The 19,026-nt window shown below is 41.3% G+C and overlaps 1 protein-coding gene and 1 pseudogene across 2 annotated transcripts; one reads left to right on the forward strand and one right to left on the reverse strand.

Annotated features, from left to right (window-relative positions):
- Window positions 1-1,595: 1,595 nt before the first annotated feature.
- LOC306697334 (ras-like protein family member 12) lies at window positions 1,596-9,492 on the forward strand (annotated as a pseudogene). The gene is made up of 4 exons: window positions 1,596-1,622; window positions 2,617-2,688; window positions 6,098-6,292; window positions 9,176-9,492. The product of its transcript is annotated as a ras-like protein family member 12 (transcript).
- A 1,564-nt stretch (window positions 9,493-11,056) lies between these two features.
- On the reverse strand, window positions 11,057-18,578 carry LOC306698051 (uncharacterized protein). The gene is made up of 6 exons (XM_079162204.1): window positions 18,537-18,578; window positions 17,075-17,116; window positions 16,603-16,986; window positions 15,510-15,632; window positions 12,676-12,766; window positions 11,057-12,596 (listed from the first exon to the last, which is right to left on the reverse strand). The coding sequence occupies exons 2-6, from the start codon at window positions 17,112-17,114 to the stop codon at window positions 12,242-12,244; spliced, it is 993 nt and encodes a 330-aa protein (XP_079018330.1). The 5' UTR covers window positions 17,115-17,116; window positions 18,537-18,578; the 3' UTR covers window positions 11,057-12,241.
- Window positions 18,579-19,026: the final 448 nt, after the last annotated feature.

Consider the following 19,026-nt stretch of genomic DNA (forward strand, 5'->3'; position numbering starts at 1 on the left):
GACAGTGTTATGTACTGAGTGAGTGAGACAGAGAGATAGACACAGAGACAGTCATACAGTTAGGTGGAGTGAGTGAAGCAGGCAGACAGTTATATGTACTGAGTGAGTGAGTGAAATATAACTGTCACATATGTGATGAGTGAGACAGGCAGACAGACAGTCATTTGTACTGAGTGAGTGAGTGAAATATAACCGTCACATAAGTGATGAGTGAGACAGGCAGAAGGACAGTCATTTGTACTGAGTGAGTGAGACAGAGGGATAGACACAGAGACAGTCATACAGTTAGGTGGAGTGAGTGAGTGAGACAGGCAGACATAAGGTTATATGTACTGAGTGAGTGAGTGAGACAGGCATACAGACAGTTTTATGTACTGAGTGAGTGAGACAGAGAGATAGACACAGAGACAGGCAGACAGTTAGGTGGAGTGAGTGAGTGAGACAGGCAGACAGACGGTCATTTGTACTGAGTTAGTGAGACAGGCAGACAGTTATATGTACTGAGTGAGTGAGTGAAATATAACTGTCACATATGTGATGAGTGAGACAGGCAGACAGACAGTCATTTGTACTGAGTGAGTGAGTGAGACAGGCATACAGACAGTTTTATGTACTGAGTGAGTGAGTGAAATATAACTGTCGCATATGTGATGAGTGAGACAGGCAGACAGACAGTCATTTGTACTGAGTGAGTGAGTGAGACAGGCAGACAGTTAGATGGAGTGAGTGAGTGAGACAGAGGGATAGACCATAGAGACAGTCATACAGTTAGGTGGAGTGAGTGAGACAGGCAGGCAGACAGTGTTATGTACTGAGTGAGTGAGACAGGTAGACAGTTAGATGGAGTGAGGTGTTATTGAACCATCAACATTTTTAAAATAGACCTTGTCGTTACAGAATTGTAGTCTCTTTAGTATGGGTTACAATTTTCGAGAAGAGGCCTAAATAAAGGCTGAGGAGCTACGGTTATGGGGGTTTTGAGGATTTGTTTGAGAGGTTTTTCGTAGTTTCATCTACATTTAAAGCCTGCAGGCACACAGGTGTTTCTAATCAGCAATGTTAATGTTGATAAACACACAGACTCACAGACACATGCGCACATACACTTCTGTCCCTCTATCTCTCTGTGTGTGTGTCTCTCATTCAGTCATTCAGCCATTCAAATTCCTCACAATTGCTCAGTGGGTATTTTCTCGGTGTAGCCTTTTTCAATTATATTTTTCATGAAGGTCTTGTAATCTTCATGGAAGTCTGGGTTTCTTCTGAATTTTCTCTTAAGAGTATCAACCCGCTGCTGAGCAATGCAACGATTATTTGGCACTCTGATGTTTTCACTTCCCAGTGGAAAACTCATGCAGTAATGTCCATCGACCAACTTTGCTGACCTTGTACCTCGGTGCATGAATTGACGATCCTCTTCAGACATTTCTTCCTTCTCTTCACAGCTTTTTTCTGAGAAATCTGTATTGTACTGCTTCACTAGCAATTCTTCTATTTCCACCACTGAGATGTGATTAGCGGTGTACTCCTCCCGCTGTCTTCTCCCTTTCTGAGATGTCCATTGATCAACCATCCCAGAGCAGTTTGGACAGCATATGGCCCATCACCTGGATTTTGTGAAAGTAAACATAGTTTTCTTCAAAAACGTGCATCAGGACAGTTGATTTCACAGTTTCATATAATTTCCATGCATGCTTTCAGCACGTTACTGCCTAGAGATGCATTTTAACTTTGTATGCTCTTAAAACACGTTTCAGGCTGAGAGGAGGCCAAAAGTGGATTTTGTGAAAGTAAACACAGTTTCAAAGATTTTCTTCAAAAAAGTGCCTCAGGACAGTTGATTTCACAGTTTCATGTCATTTCCATGCATATCTGCTGCTTTCAGCACTCATGTACCTGACAAAAAAGCAGTTGCGGTCTGTTGCTACAGGTTTCAGTTGACTTTGAGTTGTTAGCAGAACAATTCCTGTAGCAGAACTTGTTTCTTTCTTCTTTGCAGCTCAAATAATCATCTCATGATTCCTGGTACTTTAAGATACTTTGCTGAGAATACTTCTTTACTTTTACATAGCATTTTGAATGCAGGACTTGTAATAAAGTGTTATTATATGTAGGTATTGGTACCTTTACTTAAAGATCTCCTCCAGATATATTTTTAAAGACATATAACATACTCTGTTAATAATGTGTGTCTTATTTTTTCCACAAAAATGTATAGAATTACATCTTCTTCTTTATGTAAAAACCCATATTCTCTGAATCTGGAATATTTCTTTAATAAGATGTTCCCTACTTCAATGAAAAGTCCATTCTTAGTGTTTGTGGCCTGGACACTCCACGTTTCCACATAACGTTGTTTGGTACGGGACCCTGATTAGGTGAGAACAGTTACAATGTCATGAATCCTGCAGGTACATCCAGGTGAGCTCAGAGAAACTTCAGCAGATGAATGTGAAAACAACCTCTGTCCACACATTATTCTGCACAGTGAAGCTTAAAAACACCATTTTGAGGATCCTTCTTAAGTTAAGGATCTGAGTACTTCTTCCACCAAACATCAGGATGTATCTGTGAAGATGTAATAGTGTCCTCTGTGTCATTGGCTGCTGTGTAAAGGATATATATTCATCAGAAAAGAAGGTGGACCAGCAGCCTGTCACAGTGAGAGTGATGGACACCTGTGACTAGGTAGGAACACGCTGTTGTGTTGACTGTGTGAGGAGGTAGAAAGGCTTAAAGGTTTTACTCACATGTTCTCTACCAGACGTTCTTCAGCCTTACTTCCCGTATTGCTTTAATGCTATTCTTTATTGTTTCCATAAAAACCAGACAAAAGGGCTCCAAACTACATCAAATTAAAAAAGAAGAAATCAAATCACAGTAGCAGTTGATTCACGACCATACAGTATGTACTCTGCTGCATACTGTATGAACAAGAAGAAAACAATGCATCTTTCCATTAAAGACCAAGTGTTAAATATATAACAATAAGCCCCCCCCCTCCATTCAGACTGCGGCGCCAATCTGTTTTGAAGTCCAGAATTGTCTGGTTCCTGTCTCTCTTCAGGTTCAGATTCATTTCCCTGTGCTGTTGTGATGGCCAATTTTATCTTTGTTATCCTGACCTGAGAGACCCACTTTCACCAGCCTTCTGCCTAACCTTGTACCCAAAACCCTGCACGTTTTGAGAAGTTGTAAACATCTGGACCACGTCACAATCCAGATCCTTTTTACTGGGGTCCAATACAGCCCATAGAAAACATGAACCTGGATTCATTTTAACCTAGCATCTCTCACTGGGAGAATCATCTGCCCAACCAAGCCCTGCTACTCCCCTTCCACCAGGAGGGCTGACCCACACCAAGCTCTGTGTATGAGGGTTGGACTTACAGTGCAGGAGGCCAAATATAAAGAAAAATTAACAATAATTTCCAAGAGTCCAACATGATGTTGTCAGATGATTTTATTTTCTCACCGTACAAAGATATTCAGTTTAATCATCAAGACAAAGAAAAGTCTCAGAACCTGCAGTGAAGAGACTTGTAACCAATCACAATAAACAGCTGGCCTCTTATTCAGGTCACAGTCATATCATCAGTTTGTGCTTCTGCAGTAAAAATATCAGCGCCATCCAACAGCAGCCGGTCACAAGAAACGTGGTCTAATAGAGGGGATGTCATGATTTTGGTTTCATCTATGGACTTGAACAGTGTGTTCTTTTGTACATCTTAATAGAGACAATCCAAGCTCAGGCCCATTTGTGAGCGATACCTGACACCTGCTGGTGGAACACAGGAGCTGTTCACCACAGACACTAAGGTTTTCACTGAAGATGGCTGCAAATAGATAAAATTCACACAATTCAGAAATGTGTCAGAACTACAAAAACTAAACAGTCTTCTGTCCTCCTGTCTTCATGTCCTCTTGTCTTCTGTCTTCATGTCCTCTTGTCTTCATGTCCTCCTGTCTTCTGTCCTCCTGTCCTCTTGTCCTCTGTCTTCTGTCCTCTTGTCTTCATGTCCTCCTGTCTTCATGTATTCCTGTCTTCATGTCCTCCTGTCTTCATGTCCTCCTGTCTTCATGCCCTCTTGTCTTCATGTCCTCCTGTCTTCATGTCCTCCTGTCTTCATGCCCTCTTGTCTTCATGTCCTCCTGTCTTCATGCCCTCTTGTCTTCATGTCCTCCTGTCTTCATGTCCTCCTGTCTTCATGCCCTCTTGTCTTCATGTCCTCCTGTCTTCATGTCCTCCTGTCTTCATGCCCTCTTGTCTTCATGTCCTCCTGTCTTCATGTCCTCCTGTCTTCATGTCCTCCTGTCTTCATGCCCTCTTGTCTTCATGTCCTCCTGTCTTCATGTCCTCCTGTCTTCATGCCCTCTTGTCCTCTGTCCTCCTGTCCTCTTGTCTTCTGTCCTCCTGTCTTCTGTCCTCTTGTCTTCATGTCCTCCTGTCTTCATGTCATCTTGTCCTCTGTCCTCCTGTCTTCTGTCCTCCTGTCTTCATGTCCTCTTGTCTTCTGTCTTCATGTCCTCTTGTCTTCATGTCCTCCTGTCTTCATGTCCTCCTGTCTTCTGTCCTCCTGTCCTCTTGTCCTCTGTCTTCTGTCCTCTTGTCTTCATGTCCTCCTGTCTTCATGTCCTCCTGTCTTCTGTCCTCCTGTCCTCTTGTCCTCTGTCTTCTGTCCTCCTGTCTTCATGTCCTCCTGTCTTCATGTCTTCCTGTCTTCTGTCCTCTTGTCCTCATGTCCTCCTGTCTTCATGTCATCTTGTCCTCTGTCCTCCTGTCTTCTGTCCTCCTACTTTGTCTCATCCAGCAGAGAGATGCTTAAGAGAACAAAATGAGCTAAACAGTTAGACGACACACAGAGAGCTTTTGTCCGATCGTCTGTGCTGTGCTTAAACAGCAGTGATGATGAGACTGCAGAGAGAGCAGATTGAGTTTGGTTTACATGTTTATGCTTGTTGAACAGGAGTTTTTACAGAGCATTGTATAATATTCTAAATCTACGAAGTTGATTTCTTGCCTCAAATACTATCAGAAGTGGTATCAGAATAATGAAAAAGAATGAAAAATACGAAATTTCTAAAAAACAAAACGGAACCATTGTTTGGACCAGGAAGCCTTACTTCAGACTACGGGAACAAAAAACGTGAGCTGCCGTGGCTAAATCGCTCCTGCCAGGCCTGTCTGGTTCAAATTACCTAGCAACATAGCTAGACTAATGTTAGCATTTAGCAGCCAGTAGCCAATCAGAGGCAGAGTAGGGGCAGGTACTGGGTAGGCATGCCGGCACATGTGGGGAATTGGATCGAGCTGCTGGGACGGATCGGACTCTGACAGGATCCGCTCCCTACTGTATGCACAGTAGATATAAATGATTCTTAGTTTCAGGTGACAGGTACACTAATGTAAACTTATGAATATTATATTCCAGTTCTGAAATTAAATCCCCCTAAATGTTATTCACTGTTCCTTTAAGGATTGAAATACCATTATTGAATATAAAATGTGGTTTATCAACCTTCATTTTATTGAAATGATTACAGCATAATTATTTTAGGAATTATGCTTGAATTCTTTTGAATCAAAAAAGTGTAATTAAACAAAACTCACGTACCCCCTGCGACACTCCAAAGTACCTACATTTGAGAAACACTGATTTAGGCAACAGAACTAATGGTTTGGTTCAGGACAGGATTGTGGTCTGGGTGGCTGTGACTCACAGATAGCTTGTTTGACCTGCCCATCCACAATGACTTCCTCCTTACACAGACTTCTTCTCTGCTAATACTACATTTCTGACTTTGTCCTGTTCTCCCGTCATTATTACTACAGCCTCGAGGGGTTGACGTCGTCTTCTTGTATTCGTATTGGTGATCAGGACGATACCCGCCTTCTGAACCTACAGGTGTAGCAGACCCTTTCTAACCCATATCTATGAGGCTGATAGCCACTGATAACGCTCATTCAATCGGCTGATATCATTCAGAGCTTGTTCCTTTATGACACAGTTGAAACCCTTGTTATATGAATGACAGAGCAGCCCAGTAAGAGAATAGGAGTGTGCAGTGTGAGTTTTTGGTTTCTGTGTGTGTACAGGAGGGTCCAGTGAATAGTGAGCATTATCTGTCGTGAGCCAGCGCCTTCCTCGTCGTCTACAGCATCAACAACATGGAGAGCTTCAAAGGCTGCCAGCTGTACCTGCAGACCCTCGCCCTGCACAACAAAACCTTCAACCCACAAACTCCCATCATCCTACTGGGGAACAAGCTGGACATGGACAGATACAGGCGGGTATCTGTGTGTGTCTCTGTGTCCTATACAAATAATATGATAAACATAAGAACTAAAATGTGACAATACAACCAAATGGGTCCATCAATACTGTGTGCACTGTGCTGCAGGACACATATTGAACATGTTTTTGGCTGAGGAAAGGCTTGGCCCTAATGTGCAGATTGTTTAGTTCTGAGGGAGGTATACTGAATGTTCTCTCTGGGAGCTTTCTACTACTTATATAGATCCTTTTATCATCAACAATTTGTGCATGGTGGCAACGGAAGTGGTGTTTTGCCCCAGCCATCCAGATGAGATGGCAAGCTGTAAACGTTGAACTAAAACTGTTAACAGCATCAAAATGTCTGCTTTTCAGAATCAATATAGTAACAACAGAGTCAAGTTCTACAGAACTCTGTCAGAATTACGACCGTTTCAGAGATGCATGTGTTTCAGTTTAGCGAGTGACCGTGTTAACTAGTGACTTGCAGCTGAATGCGTCTGTCGATGCTCGTAGTAACTTAAGTAAATGGTTGGAGTTAATAAACCCAATCAATATGTATTTAAAAATGGATTAAAGGCTTTTACGAGGTCCTCTACATGTTCTGTTAGTTTAAACAGCTGCTGTCACTACGAGCAACCACAATGCATTTGGCTGAGAACCACCAGTTAACACGGTCACCAGTAAACCGAAACACCGGTGGCTGCTATGGCTGCAAGCTTTTAAACGTGTTGGCTACCACCGGACTGTTTGTAGCGCCCATTTTAAAAATGAACAAAGTCAAACCTCTGAGTCTATGTCATGGTGTTTGAAATTCTGTACATGAACACAGAAAACGGACTGAAGCATCTGGTGACTTGTAGTTTGTAATGTCTCGCTGGTGTAGTAACGTTACGCGCTCATTTTCTCCACCCAATACATGTATACATCTGGTAACTAAATATTGGGCCACTTGCCCATGTATTATACCCACTCACTAATAGAACACGGATCTGTCAATTTGTTTAGGTTGCATTTGTCATCTTTGCTGGTTAATGTTTTTGCATAGCTTGACAAGGTAATGTATATCGTCATACTACCTTTGCCAAACTGCATGTTCATACTTACATATCATTGTTTACATACGGTCAAAGGGTCTGTAAGTACTTTTAAAGGGCAAGCAGTGAACAATGTGGAGAATTCAAACCTTGACAGGAATCCAGCCATACCAGCTGCTCTGTGAGGTTGTACCGAGGCATGGCAGTGCAAACCTCAGCATCAGGGATGGTTCTCATAGCTGGTTCCATTTAGATTGTTGGTAAAATATCTGCATACGTTAAGCTCCAAATCTGCTCTTGAGGATCTCTCTTAGATCTCTCTTATCTTTCAGACATCTGTAAAGAAAATGAACTGCTGAATTAAACAAACATGAGCTGACTCAGCAGCACAGCTGTTAACAACAACAGCGTATTCCCTTGCTGCAGAAGTTCAAATGAGTCCGGAATCATGAATGTCACAGAGTTGTCCCCGCACTTAAAGCTCTCTGGCCTAGGTTTGATACTGAGTTCAATAACCAAAAACAGGACAGATTGTTTTTAACCAAGATGTCTTCATTCCACCAGACAAACTGCAGAAAAAGACTTAATCAGTAATTAAATATCTGAATCGGGGTGTGGAGTTCTAGGAATCTGGATAGTGTTCAGTACACTGTGCGCACTTTGTACTCACTTGTGTAGTGTGTACATTTCAACAGGGTAGTGCACACTGCTGTTATATTCTTACCAGTAGCACTTAGATCAGCTCGTGATCAACCCGGCAGTAATTCAATTCAGACAAATTAACCCAATAATGGTTTCTGTTCGACTACAGTATAATGGTACTTTAAGAAAAAAAACATTTTTCAGTTAAATTTGTATAATTTGTCATTTGTTTCACTCCAGCTGCTGCAGCTTCCTCTTAAAATGTTCAGTCTGAGATAGGTTGGTGGTCCCTTTCTTCCGTGACGTAGCAAAGATGGTAAATGTTGAGGGTGAGAAGTATCCAGCGTTCCACAAGCAACGTTTTGACCATCCAGGTACTCATAGTGCACTGCATGTTGCCATACGTCAGTGGTTCTTAAACTGTGGGGCGCGCCCCTCTAGTGGGGCACATCGGTATTGCAGGTGGGGTGCGGGGGGGAAATGCAGAGTTGTTGTTCCTGGTATGTGTGAGCATATGGTGTCACAAAATGTTATTTCAATAAAAGTTCAACATGGACCATTTTGTTACAATGTTGTTGGGGCGGTGGGGCATGAACATTTTTCTTCCTCCAAAGTGGGGCGTGACAGAAAAAGTGCCATACGTGTTAGTGTGAACGTTCTTATGCAATCAAAATAGCAAGTTTAAGTACAGAAATATACAAATTGAGACACAGCATCAGTCTGATGTTGACTTTCTTGTCTGATGAAATAGGCTAACCGTGTTCACCACATTAGTTTAGCATGATAACATCTGCCATAACATTGCCATGATGTATCTCGCCGAAGACAGCTTGGTGAGGATACCCTTATGTTTTAGCACGATTGTATGAAGTGTATTATACGACAACTTCGAGCCCATTGCTTGTATAATGCTACTTGTTACTTGTTGTATACCCGTTAATTGTTTTTGACTTTGAATGAAGTCTGTTTGAAAAGGCTTTACAGCACAGACGATAAAGCAGTGGGGGACACCTGGCACTTAAATGAGTCCACCTTTCAACCGTTTCCTATTTAACGATACCAATAATGTTACGATACATGTCATTTCTTAGATGAGTATGTGATTTTTCAAAACAATAAGGTCAGTAGGATTCACGGTCTGGGAAATAATTGATCCATGTAAACTTTCCTCAGTTGTGACACAAGTGATCAGGTTTCAGTAAACTATTCTCTCTCAGGCAGGTGAGTCAGTGTGACGGTGAGCTACTGGTGTCTCGTTTCGGCTGTTTGTTCTTTGAGGTGTCGGCCTCTCTGGACTTCTTCTCTGTGCAGCACGTCTTCTACGAGGCGGTGAGGAGGACGAGGCGCGGTGGGAGGCGCGGCTGTCTGGTACCGGCCGTCTACGTCAGCGAGGACAAAGCGCTGCTCGGTGTCCCCTCCTTCACCAGGAGCTGCCGGCCCCCGCCACCGCCAAGCTGGTCACCGTGAAGACGTCCAGAGCCCAGAGCAAACGGAGGGCCACCACACTCACCCTGCTGAAAGGTTTCAAGATCTTCTGACACCCCCTGACACCCTCCACTGGGACCACTGACTCTGTGAAAGACCCTGCACAGGGGGTGGACACAATAATATGAACAGCTATACAGTGAGTGTACAGACATGTACTTGAGCCAGCCTTGTGGTTAAAGGATGACCCACTCTACCCACTGAGTCACAGATGATCTGATGATTTGAATAGTTTCATGTCCATCCAAGTCTTGAGAATCATAATATGGCCTTGACAATACACCACATCTCAACACAACTGAACACCTGGGGGCGATATTGCAGTGATGCGCTCTTTTCATTTGGACAAAAGAACGGCCACTATTGTATTGCACCTGGAAATAAAAATGATTTGGTTAATGCCATGGACAAAACAGTCCATTTGAAACAGAGAACAGATCCCCCAAGACTGAGGTGTGACCCGTCGTATATCGTCAGCACCATTTCTGTAGTGTCTTTAAGCTTTTCTTATGGTCCTCCTTATTATAATGGTGGGATTAACACCGTTTACTGTCACAGCAATTTTCTTCCATATCAACCGCTGAAAAGGTGTAACACGTCTAGTGGCAACTAAAAAATATTTGGTAGCCATCACGAAAATAACATTATGCAAAATAAATTACTTTTGGAACAATATCTTACTTTTTCAGCCCAACATCTTGACTGTCTGACCGTCCACCGCTGGAGACGAATGAATCGTGTTACATATGCAACGTCACTCATGAAAATAAGCTGGTGATATCTGTTTTTTTTTTAAATCAGAAGCTTTTTTTCTAATATATTTGGGCATGTATCATGCCCTTTTTAAGCATATAGTGCTTAACTTTTCAGATTTGCAGACAAGCCTACAGGGTGTGCATTCACAATGAAGACAACATCCCTCCCGTCAGCATCTTTGAATCTTCTCCTAATTCTCTCCTCCTGATGGGATGAGGTGTCTTATTGGTCAATAATCAGACACATAAGCTCTCTGATTGGTATTGTCAGAACAACAGTTAGATGAAAGGTTTGCTGAGTGAAATTGCTGCTTGTCTACTTTTATCTACCTTTCTTCTGCTACAGCTCGCTCGGTACGAAGATGATCTCATTTCCTGCAACAACAATCTTAGCTACAAAGTAAACTATTGTCACTATAGACTCTTATGCACGAATACACTTTTCTGATTGCAGTAAATTGTCTTTGATGAAAATCAATATTAAAATAGGTTATGAAATGATTATGTACACAACAAGATTTCCTTCATTAATCCAGAGGGTTATGATAAAAAAAGGGACTAGACTAGAGGAGCTGACGGAGGGAAAACCCCAGAAGAAGACTGGCAGAGACTGATGAGAGTGGACATGAGGCACACCATCTGAAGGTGACAGAGGGTCACTGCTCTCTGGTTGTCCTTTTTTTCACTGTTCTAGCTGTATATCAACACAGCTTTTCAAGGAATGTAGAATCAGATATGCGATAGATTAAAATCCTTAAATACATAGACACAGAAACGATAACAGATCAACATGCAGTATTTGGAAAGAGGCTTTCCAAGTCAGTCTCAACAGAGCTGAGGGGGCTACACATTCAATGAGTCATCAGAAACAATTATTTATTGATTTAATATTGATGTTTGCAGATGCAAACTCGTTCTCGAGTCTGAGAAATCTCTGCCCCTTCTTAGTCGATTACTGGCCTAATCAGTCGTTTTGGTCTCAGTTTTTTTATTAATTAGTCAAACTTTTTTTTTTGCTGAATGAAGTTCCAAGAAACTTATGAGCACATCTCTGGTAAATGCAAGATTCAAAGTGGGGCTTTTGTGTGATTCTTTGTGGATGAAAACTGTCGATGAAATCACCTAATCGATTAGTCGTCAAAATCCTATGACTGTTAGTGGACACAGAATTGCTTTAGTCGAGGACGTCTCTAGAATTATTCTTTTAACAGTGTGGGATACACGCTTTTTCACTGTCTTTCTGAGTTAAATGAGACAATCAATATCTCTATCATTTCTATGTTAAGTAGAGTCAGCGCAGCTTAGCATAAAGACTGAAGACCTAAAGCTTCCAAATGAACACAAAGTATCTCATTTGGTTCAAATGTTAGCACAGCTTCTACTGCCTCACACAGCAGCAGTAGCTAACAACAAAACACCATAAAAGCAAGGTATAAAATATATCTCACGCTCATCATATACACACAGTATGACCTCAAACCCCCCCACCCACATCTCCACTCCCTCCGCTACCGCTCCAGGTAGAATCTAATTCGGTGGGAAACACTGGTATACCATGAATAGAAAATTACTTTTATTATTTAAAATTGCTCGTTTTTCATTTGTTTGAAACAAAAAGTTGCATGTAAATACACCGTTTATCATGTAGTATTTTACTTTTAGCCAAAGGCATAAACAACCTTCCTCATGTGACAAAACTATGTTACTCATACGGTATATCCCTTTAACATTGTGCCTACATTTAAACTAAGGGAATGTTTTGGATCTTTTTCGACCTTCCCATTGAATGTGGACATAACCTTTTCAGGGATTAATTAATCTGTTGGACTGTCGGGCTGCTGTGAATGTGGAGAGTCAGCAGGTTTTACAGACCTAATGCTTTGTAACTTCATATTATTAGCAGTCCATCAAAGTTGTACACACTGTTAGATCACGAGGTGGAGCAGTGGGTGGGGAACAGCTATATGACTGCTGCCTCTAGAGGAGCATGCTGTGTTACAGGCTGACATTATTCACACCTGCTGTTAGACTCTTCACTCCATCGTCTTCACTGCATCTCCTCCTGATCCTCCTCCTGTTTCTCCTCCTGATCCTCCTCCTGTTTCGCCTCCTGATCCTCCTCCTGATCCTCCTCCTGTTTCTCCTCCTGATCCTTCTCCTGTTTCTCCTCCTCTGCTGGGGGATCTGAGTACAGGCAGGACGTGTTACCGTCCTTCCATGTGACCACGATGTTTCCTGCTTTGAGCTCACTCACATCCCCGTTGTTTCCCGTCATTAGCCTTTCAAGTGACGGTGATGGTTTGCTGCTGCTGTCATCTCTGAGTGGTAAAATGAGCCGCAGCTCCTCACTTTTCTGAGCCACAGCAGCAGCTGCCTTGTACTTTGCAATCTTCTTTCTGCTCCTGAGGGAAAAGACAGAAACTGTCACTCAACAGCCTTTAAAATATCAATAAGTGTTGCCATGAAAATACCATTGCATACTTGTTAGCCATGGCTCCCATTCCCAGCAGCAGAAAACCAACAAGAAGGCAGACGAAGGCCAGTCCCAGCAGCACAAACGTCCATATGGTTGCTGTAACAGGAGGAAGACTGCTAAACATACAGCTCATATAATATTATAGTACTTAACAATTAATGTTAGAAAACAACAGCAAGAGGCTGCCAGAGGCAATTACTAAATGTATTCTGGTTATGTGGCGCTCATCTTGTCCTTGTCTCAGAAACGTGGAGATGCTACATGGAGCTCTGTGATAGCAACCATGAAACCAGGTCAAACTCTACACTCTAACTCAGGGGTCACCAACCCGCGGCTCCGGAGCCGCATGCTGCTCTTCGGCCCCTCTGTTGCGGCTCCCTGAGTCCTCTGTCCACACAGGGTTTAAGCATCGTTTGAGATGATCTCCGTCCAGACTTAAACGCCTGAAAACGAATATCACGTGACTATTCACGTACACTGGGCATGCAGTGGGTGCCGGTGTTACGTCCTACTGGTTTTCAAACCTACTGGTTTCCTTCCGTGCGTGTGTTGTGTTCGCGTAACAGCAGTAGCTGTTTTCTGCCTCTGTTGCCAGATTCGTCACACATTCACAAACATATTGCTGGAGATCTAAAAGCCACATCTCATATATATATTGCGGTGATTACGATTGTATAAGTGAGCACTACATCACAGCCACGTATGAAGAAATTCATTGAAGAAAATATATTTATGGAAAGATCGCATCAACCTGGATTCGAACTCTGTCGAGCAAAATATTAATATATTCAAAAGCAGCCGCTCTACGTGATCCGCCACTTGCATCTTACATCGTTGCCAAGCGCCTTTCCCTGCAGGTGGCTGATCATGATCTGCAGAGCCCCGCCCTCAGTGAACTGTCAATGGATAAATCCAAAAGAAGAAAAGTCACGGAGGAAAATAGAGAGTTTAATTCTGCGTGGACGTATTCATTTGCTTTCACTGCGAACGATGCTGGCTTACCTGTATGCTTGATATGTGGCGAGAAATTTGCAAACATCAAAAAATGTAATGTTGAAAGACGCTTCCAGAACAAACACAGCATTTGCTGAAAAGTGTCATGATGGAGATGAGAGAAAAGGAGCGATTCCTCAACTGCTGCAGCAAACTCTCCTCTTCAGAAGAGTTTGATATTGTTATAACACGTAAAATAGCAATAAAATGTCAACAAGTGTCTTTATTCTTGTTCTATAATTTCATAAATACAACAAACTATAGTTTTCGTATATATATAATATAACTATATATAAAACTTTATAAGCTGTGACATCAAATAGCTTTTGCGGCTCCAGACAAATTTTATTTGGTGGAAAATAGATCAAAATGGCTCTTTGGATAGTAAAGGTTACCGACCCCCGCTCTAACTTTAGAAATGAACAATATGTACAAAATCAGATATTCCAAATGTTAACATAGATGAGATGGACATTATGTAATTCAAATAATTTCTAACAAGGTAATAAAACTGTACTGGGCACAAATTATTGTTAAAGGAAATGAATTCTATATGTCTTCATACGGATGATGTATGTTAGGGTCACTCCCTGGTTATGCTCTGGCCTCATATGATTGCCTTTTCAGGTAAACTGCGGATGTGGAGACTCTCCGCTGATTAATCCAGATGCTCCTCCAGCCAAGGACCTGATTGGTCCACACCCAGTCAGTTGTGCCAATCAAGAGAAGGAAGGCTTTGAGGAAGAGCATAAAGACTGGACCCAGACTCCCCTCGAGGCGCGCTGCCTTTGTTAATCGAGCACGCCACAAACCCTTTGAGACTAACGTGGAGTTGTCCCGATGTTATTTTGTATGAGGTACTGGTGAAATTTTTTAGTTGCAGGTATACGACACACTGTTGTCCCACAGACACCTTAAAACACTAGGAACAGCTTGAGCTGTTTTTTTATTTTCATTAGTTTTGGTTTTAGATAAGTGGAAGACCAACTCTCTTTTGGTTTTATTAGTTTCTTTGATTTGAAAACAGCACTCTTTTAGCCCTGTTGCTCCTTTTGTTACCTTCGTTTTCTCATGTTCAACAAAAGAGCTCCTAATTTAAAATACATAACATTATAACCTGTTACTTCCTTTCCCCTGAATGAGCCGGGCTGTAACAAGGTAGAAAAGGATTTTTATTTGTTTATGAAACTGACAAAACATAAAAAGAACCTTTATTTGAACCATAGCATCCCAACATTTTAATTGGTGTTTGAAGAATCTAGATATTCTTCTCTTTCTAGTGAAAATGAAATGGTGGTGACGTAGCGCTGTTTGTTTCTGTCTCATCTGATGTGTGGAGAAAGACCCAGATGTTCGCTTAGGAAAGTATCTGTCTGCTGCTCTTCAACAGAGATGTGGACTTTAACCAGACAAGCATTTGCTAAATCAATCAGTTCGTCTTCATCCTTTAACTTTTCTCTTGTATAGTGAAAATATATATATTTTTTAATGTTTCTGATGAAGCTTAAATCTTACGTTTGTGTTTTTATTAAAGTGTGGAATGAGCACATTGTTGCTCCTTGTAGCCATTAGTTGAAAATAATATCCACCCCAACTATGGTTCTTCCCAACCAAATACCTCATGGGGCAGTAATGAGCCAATCACAGCTCGACGCACCACAATGAGACAAAAAGACACCACATCAGAAGTGTTTTCAAACTGTAATCAGCTGCACTTGTAAGGACTTATTACCTCCACCAAGGAGGTAATGTTTTCTGTTTGGTTTGTTGTTTATTAATAATTAAGCGAAAAACAATTGGCCCAATTTTGATGAAACTTTGTGGACGGAGCAGCAGCAGCACTTACGGTCCTCAGTGCGATAGTACCAGCGCAGGTATTCTCTCTGTTCCTCCGTCATGGCCGCTGCATCACCTGTCTGCTCCTTTGCAGCCTCAAACTCTTCAAGATCATCAGATGCCCTCCTGGATCCTGGAAGCATAGATCACAAGCCGTATGACAAATATTATACTAAAACTAACTTTTATTATCATCAGTCTTATGCTAAATGATGTCTCTGAAACATTTGGTTCAACCAAGACTGATTATTTGCATAATGTCAAACACATGTACTGTAGATGCAACAGTTTCTGTCAAAACAGCTTCAGTTTCATATTTTGTAAGCAATTTCTTTCAATCTCATACTACAGTTAGTAAATTAGAACCTTTTACCAGTTCTTCTGGCTTTCGAAGCTTAAGTCAGTAAAACCAAATCACCCAATCATTTTCATCATTCGATACCATTTTTTAAGAATCTACACTGTTTTCAAATCATCCATTTCAGGCCAATGAGACAATTACAAGTTTGCCCCTTTAAGCAAGCCAGTTAAGGCTGCAAATCTATCTGTAAACACAACACTATCTCTCACTCTCACTGCTTAGCATTGATTCCAGCTGTTATCAAATGCTTTAAAAAGACAATGTTCACTACCTGCTCAGCAGCACACAGCAGACAGACACAGTTAGATACTAGCTAGTGCACATAGTGGAGCATTTAGCTGCTAAAGAGACAGATGTTGGTGGAGACCAAAACCAGAGCTAAAAGAGAGAGAACATTTGACCTACATTGATCAGGTGGACATAAACACAAAGATGTTGATCTGTAATGTAAATGTGTAAATAAGCAGCTGTTTGCTTACAAGTTCAACATATCAACTTAAAAGGTTGACAACATATTAACGTATGTCATTGTTGTGTTCCCTACGTGTTTCTGCTGCAAACAAGTGGACAAAAGAAATCAGTTATTGCAGGTTTAAGTAAAATGCTTCTCCCACCATCGTCTGACTGCATGTGAATGCACATATCTCTAACTCACTTCAGTCTGGAAACCTTTAATACAAATATGGAATATAAAAATCAGAAGTGGCTGAGACACAGGTTCCTTTACTCCTCACTGACTTACTGAGCTTTTCCTGGCAGATGTCCCCTTCATCCAGAGATTTCCACTTTGAGAGTTTGCTGTCATGGGTGAGAACCAGATGCCAGCCATCTATTGACAGCAGCATAGAGGTGTTCCTGTTGATCAGTCTGCCCCTGTCACAGTCCCACAATAACCCCGTCGCATCTACCTCCGACCCCCGGCAGGACCGAGCCTGAACAGGCTCTCTCTGCAGGGCTGACAAACATCTGGATGATTCAACACACATCAGCATGTCCTGATCAATCCAGATCCACTGCTGAGACTCTGAGTCCAGGTTGCAGTTCTTCAGCAGGACTTCACCTGTAGCTGCAGATTCCTCCAGACACAGGCTGCTCTGGGTGTTGTGGATCATGAATGCCCTCGCCCCTGCAGATGTTGAGAGAGTGACAGGTTTAGATTCATTGTTGTTAATGTATAAATCAGTTCTAAATGTCTGAATGATGCACAGACTTACCTAACAGGAAAGGAAACAATAAGATCCAGGCACCAAACATATCTGAAGAGGATAAAGCATTGTTTTTTTCATTCAAAGCAGTTACCTGAGGAAAGTGGGGTCATTTCTACGAGGTGACATGATGGCAGTGAATAGTTTTCGTATTTAGCTTCAAAACAGCCTCAAGTATTTGAATGTGAATTATTACTACTCTGTTGTTGGAGATCTCTAAATAATGCATGGTGATCTATTGCACAGCGTTTTCTTTGCTATGGGCTGACAATCACCGGCTGCGTAATGCTACAATGAGCACAGAGCAGTATCATATCATAATACCATCCTCTACCATGCAAGAGCATTGAAGACCCAAGCTTGGGAGAGTTACTTTAAAATACAATTATTAATTACCTGTTAAAAAATGTATTCAGTAAACTTATCCAAGTATCTCTATATACAAGTAATATAATCTGATTACTTTCCATTACATATAGAATACTAAATATTCAAATAAAGAGAAAAGAAAATGGTTTTGTATGTGTGGGACGGCAGGTAACAGGCGGTCTAGCATTAGGACCCAGATAAAGGGTCAGAGTCTATAAAGCTCACAGCCTCTTGTGACTGATTTAGGCTCGTTTTAATAAATATGTTTAAAAGCATGATTTTACTAGTGAACGTGTAGAACCATGATATGTCCATTTTAGTAGTATTAAATTGAAGCTTTGTGAGATAATTGTTAAAAACGTGTTATTTGTTAGATTCTTCATGTTTGGTGAGGGACTAAAACTTGAGTGATTGCTTTGGATCAGCTTAAGCAGAACAGAGAGGTTTTTAGTCCCCTTAAAACAGTATTAACATGGTTCTTTATAAATAGATTCCAGTCACCTGCATGTCTTCAACTGGGGAGGGGACTGTGTTCCAGTTCCAAGGTAGATTATTTACTTTTACATTGCTATATAAAACATTTTTTTGTAAAGTTTCTTTTTGTGAATAAATATGTTCTTGTTTCTGTTAGTTTTTAAACACATTCTAGAGGAGTCAAACACTGTTTTTCCCAGACTTATTAGATTGTAGTGTGCCTTTTATCTAATCAATTGAATGGGCTATTTTTACCAAATGTATCTGTAATCTGATTGTCTTTTTTTTCTGCATCTGTAACGGAATACGGTAACCTGTTTTTGTACCTAATTGCGCAATGCCCAAGCCTGAGCTCACCACATCACACCATAACATACCATAGACATACACTGCACACCATGAGAGTGAAACAATAAGAAACCACAAATGAAACATTATTTATCTGCTGGGTTAACATGCTGTGACTGAAACCTCAACCATCTCCTGTAACAGCTTCCCAAAAAGTAAAAAACGACATAAAAAGTAAAACTCATCAATCCCATTGCTGTGTTGTTTTTATATAAATGTTTTATGTTCTACAATGAATTCAGAACTACATAGATAGTTAGTCATTTTAATGTGTACTCACTTCTCTGATGTTCTGTCTGGAGCTGAGATGAGAAGAAGAGAACCTCTGACGGCCTGAAAAAAAGACTTTCCAAAGTTCATGGGGAGGAGCCTGAAACACTGAATGTGACAAACTGCCATCATAAACACGAAGATTATACTGGACATAAAATGTAGTTATTTATTTATGAGGAAAGTGTCTGACTGGAAGCAAAGCTGTGAAGTGGTCTCAGGAAGAACTTGGGCCTTTCTGTCCTCTGTGAGTTGATCAGACTTTGATGTATTTGTTCCACCTTCGTGTGATATCAAAGAGACACTAACTTTCACAAAGGAACTGTGCAGCATTTAAACCAAAGTTCAGACTTTTCAGTGTCAGGTCTTTGACCCTGTTACTTGGTTACTGTTTAGACAGCTTTGCAGTAACCTTGTCTTTTCTGTTTGTGAGGTTAAGTGACTCATCGGTCACACACACTCAGAGCGCTGTAACATTTGGTTGTTAAAGAGTTTAACTT

Source organism: Pholis gunnellus (genome assembly GCF_910591455.1).
Source record: "Pholis gunnellus genome assembly, chromosome: 1".
Lineage (NCBI taxonomy): Eukaryota > Metazoa > Chordata > Actinopteri > Perciformes > Pholidae > Pholis > Pholis gunnellus.

Bases quoted from the DNA above. Each gene is read 5' to 3' on its own strand.
- LOC306698051 (XM_079162204.1), bottom strand. From the start codon at position 17,114: ATGTTTGGTGCCTGGATCTTATTGTTTCCTTTCCTGTTAG. The intron at 12,767-15,509 runs GTAAGTGCTGCT...CTCCTGTTACAG, and splicing joins GTACTATCGCACTGAGGACC to CAACCATATGGACGTTTGTG. The intron at 12,597-12,675 runs GTATGCAATGGT...CTTTTCCCTCAG, and splicing joins ATGGGAGCCATGGCTAACAA to GAGCAGAAAGAAGATTGCAA.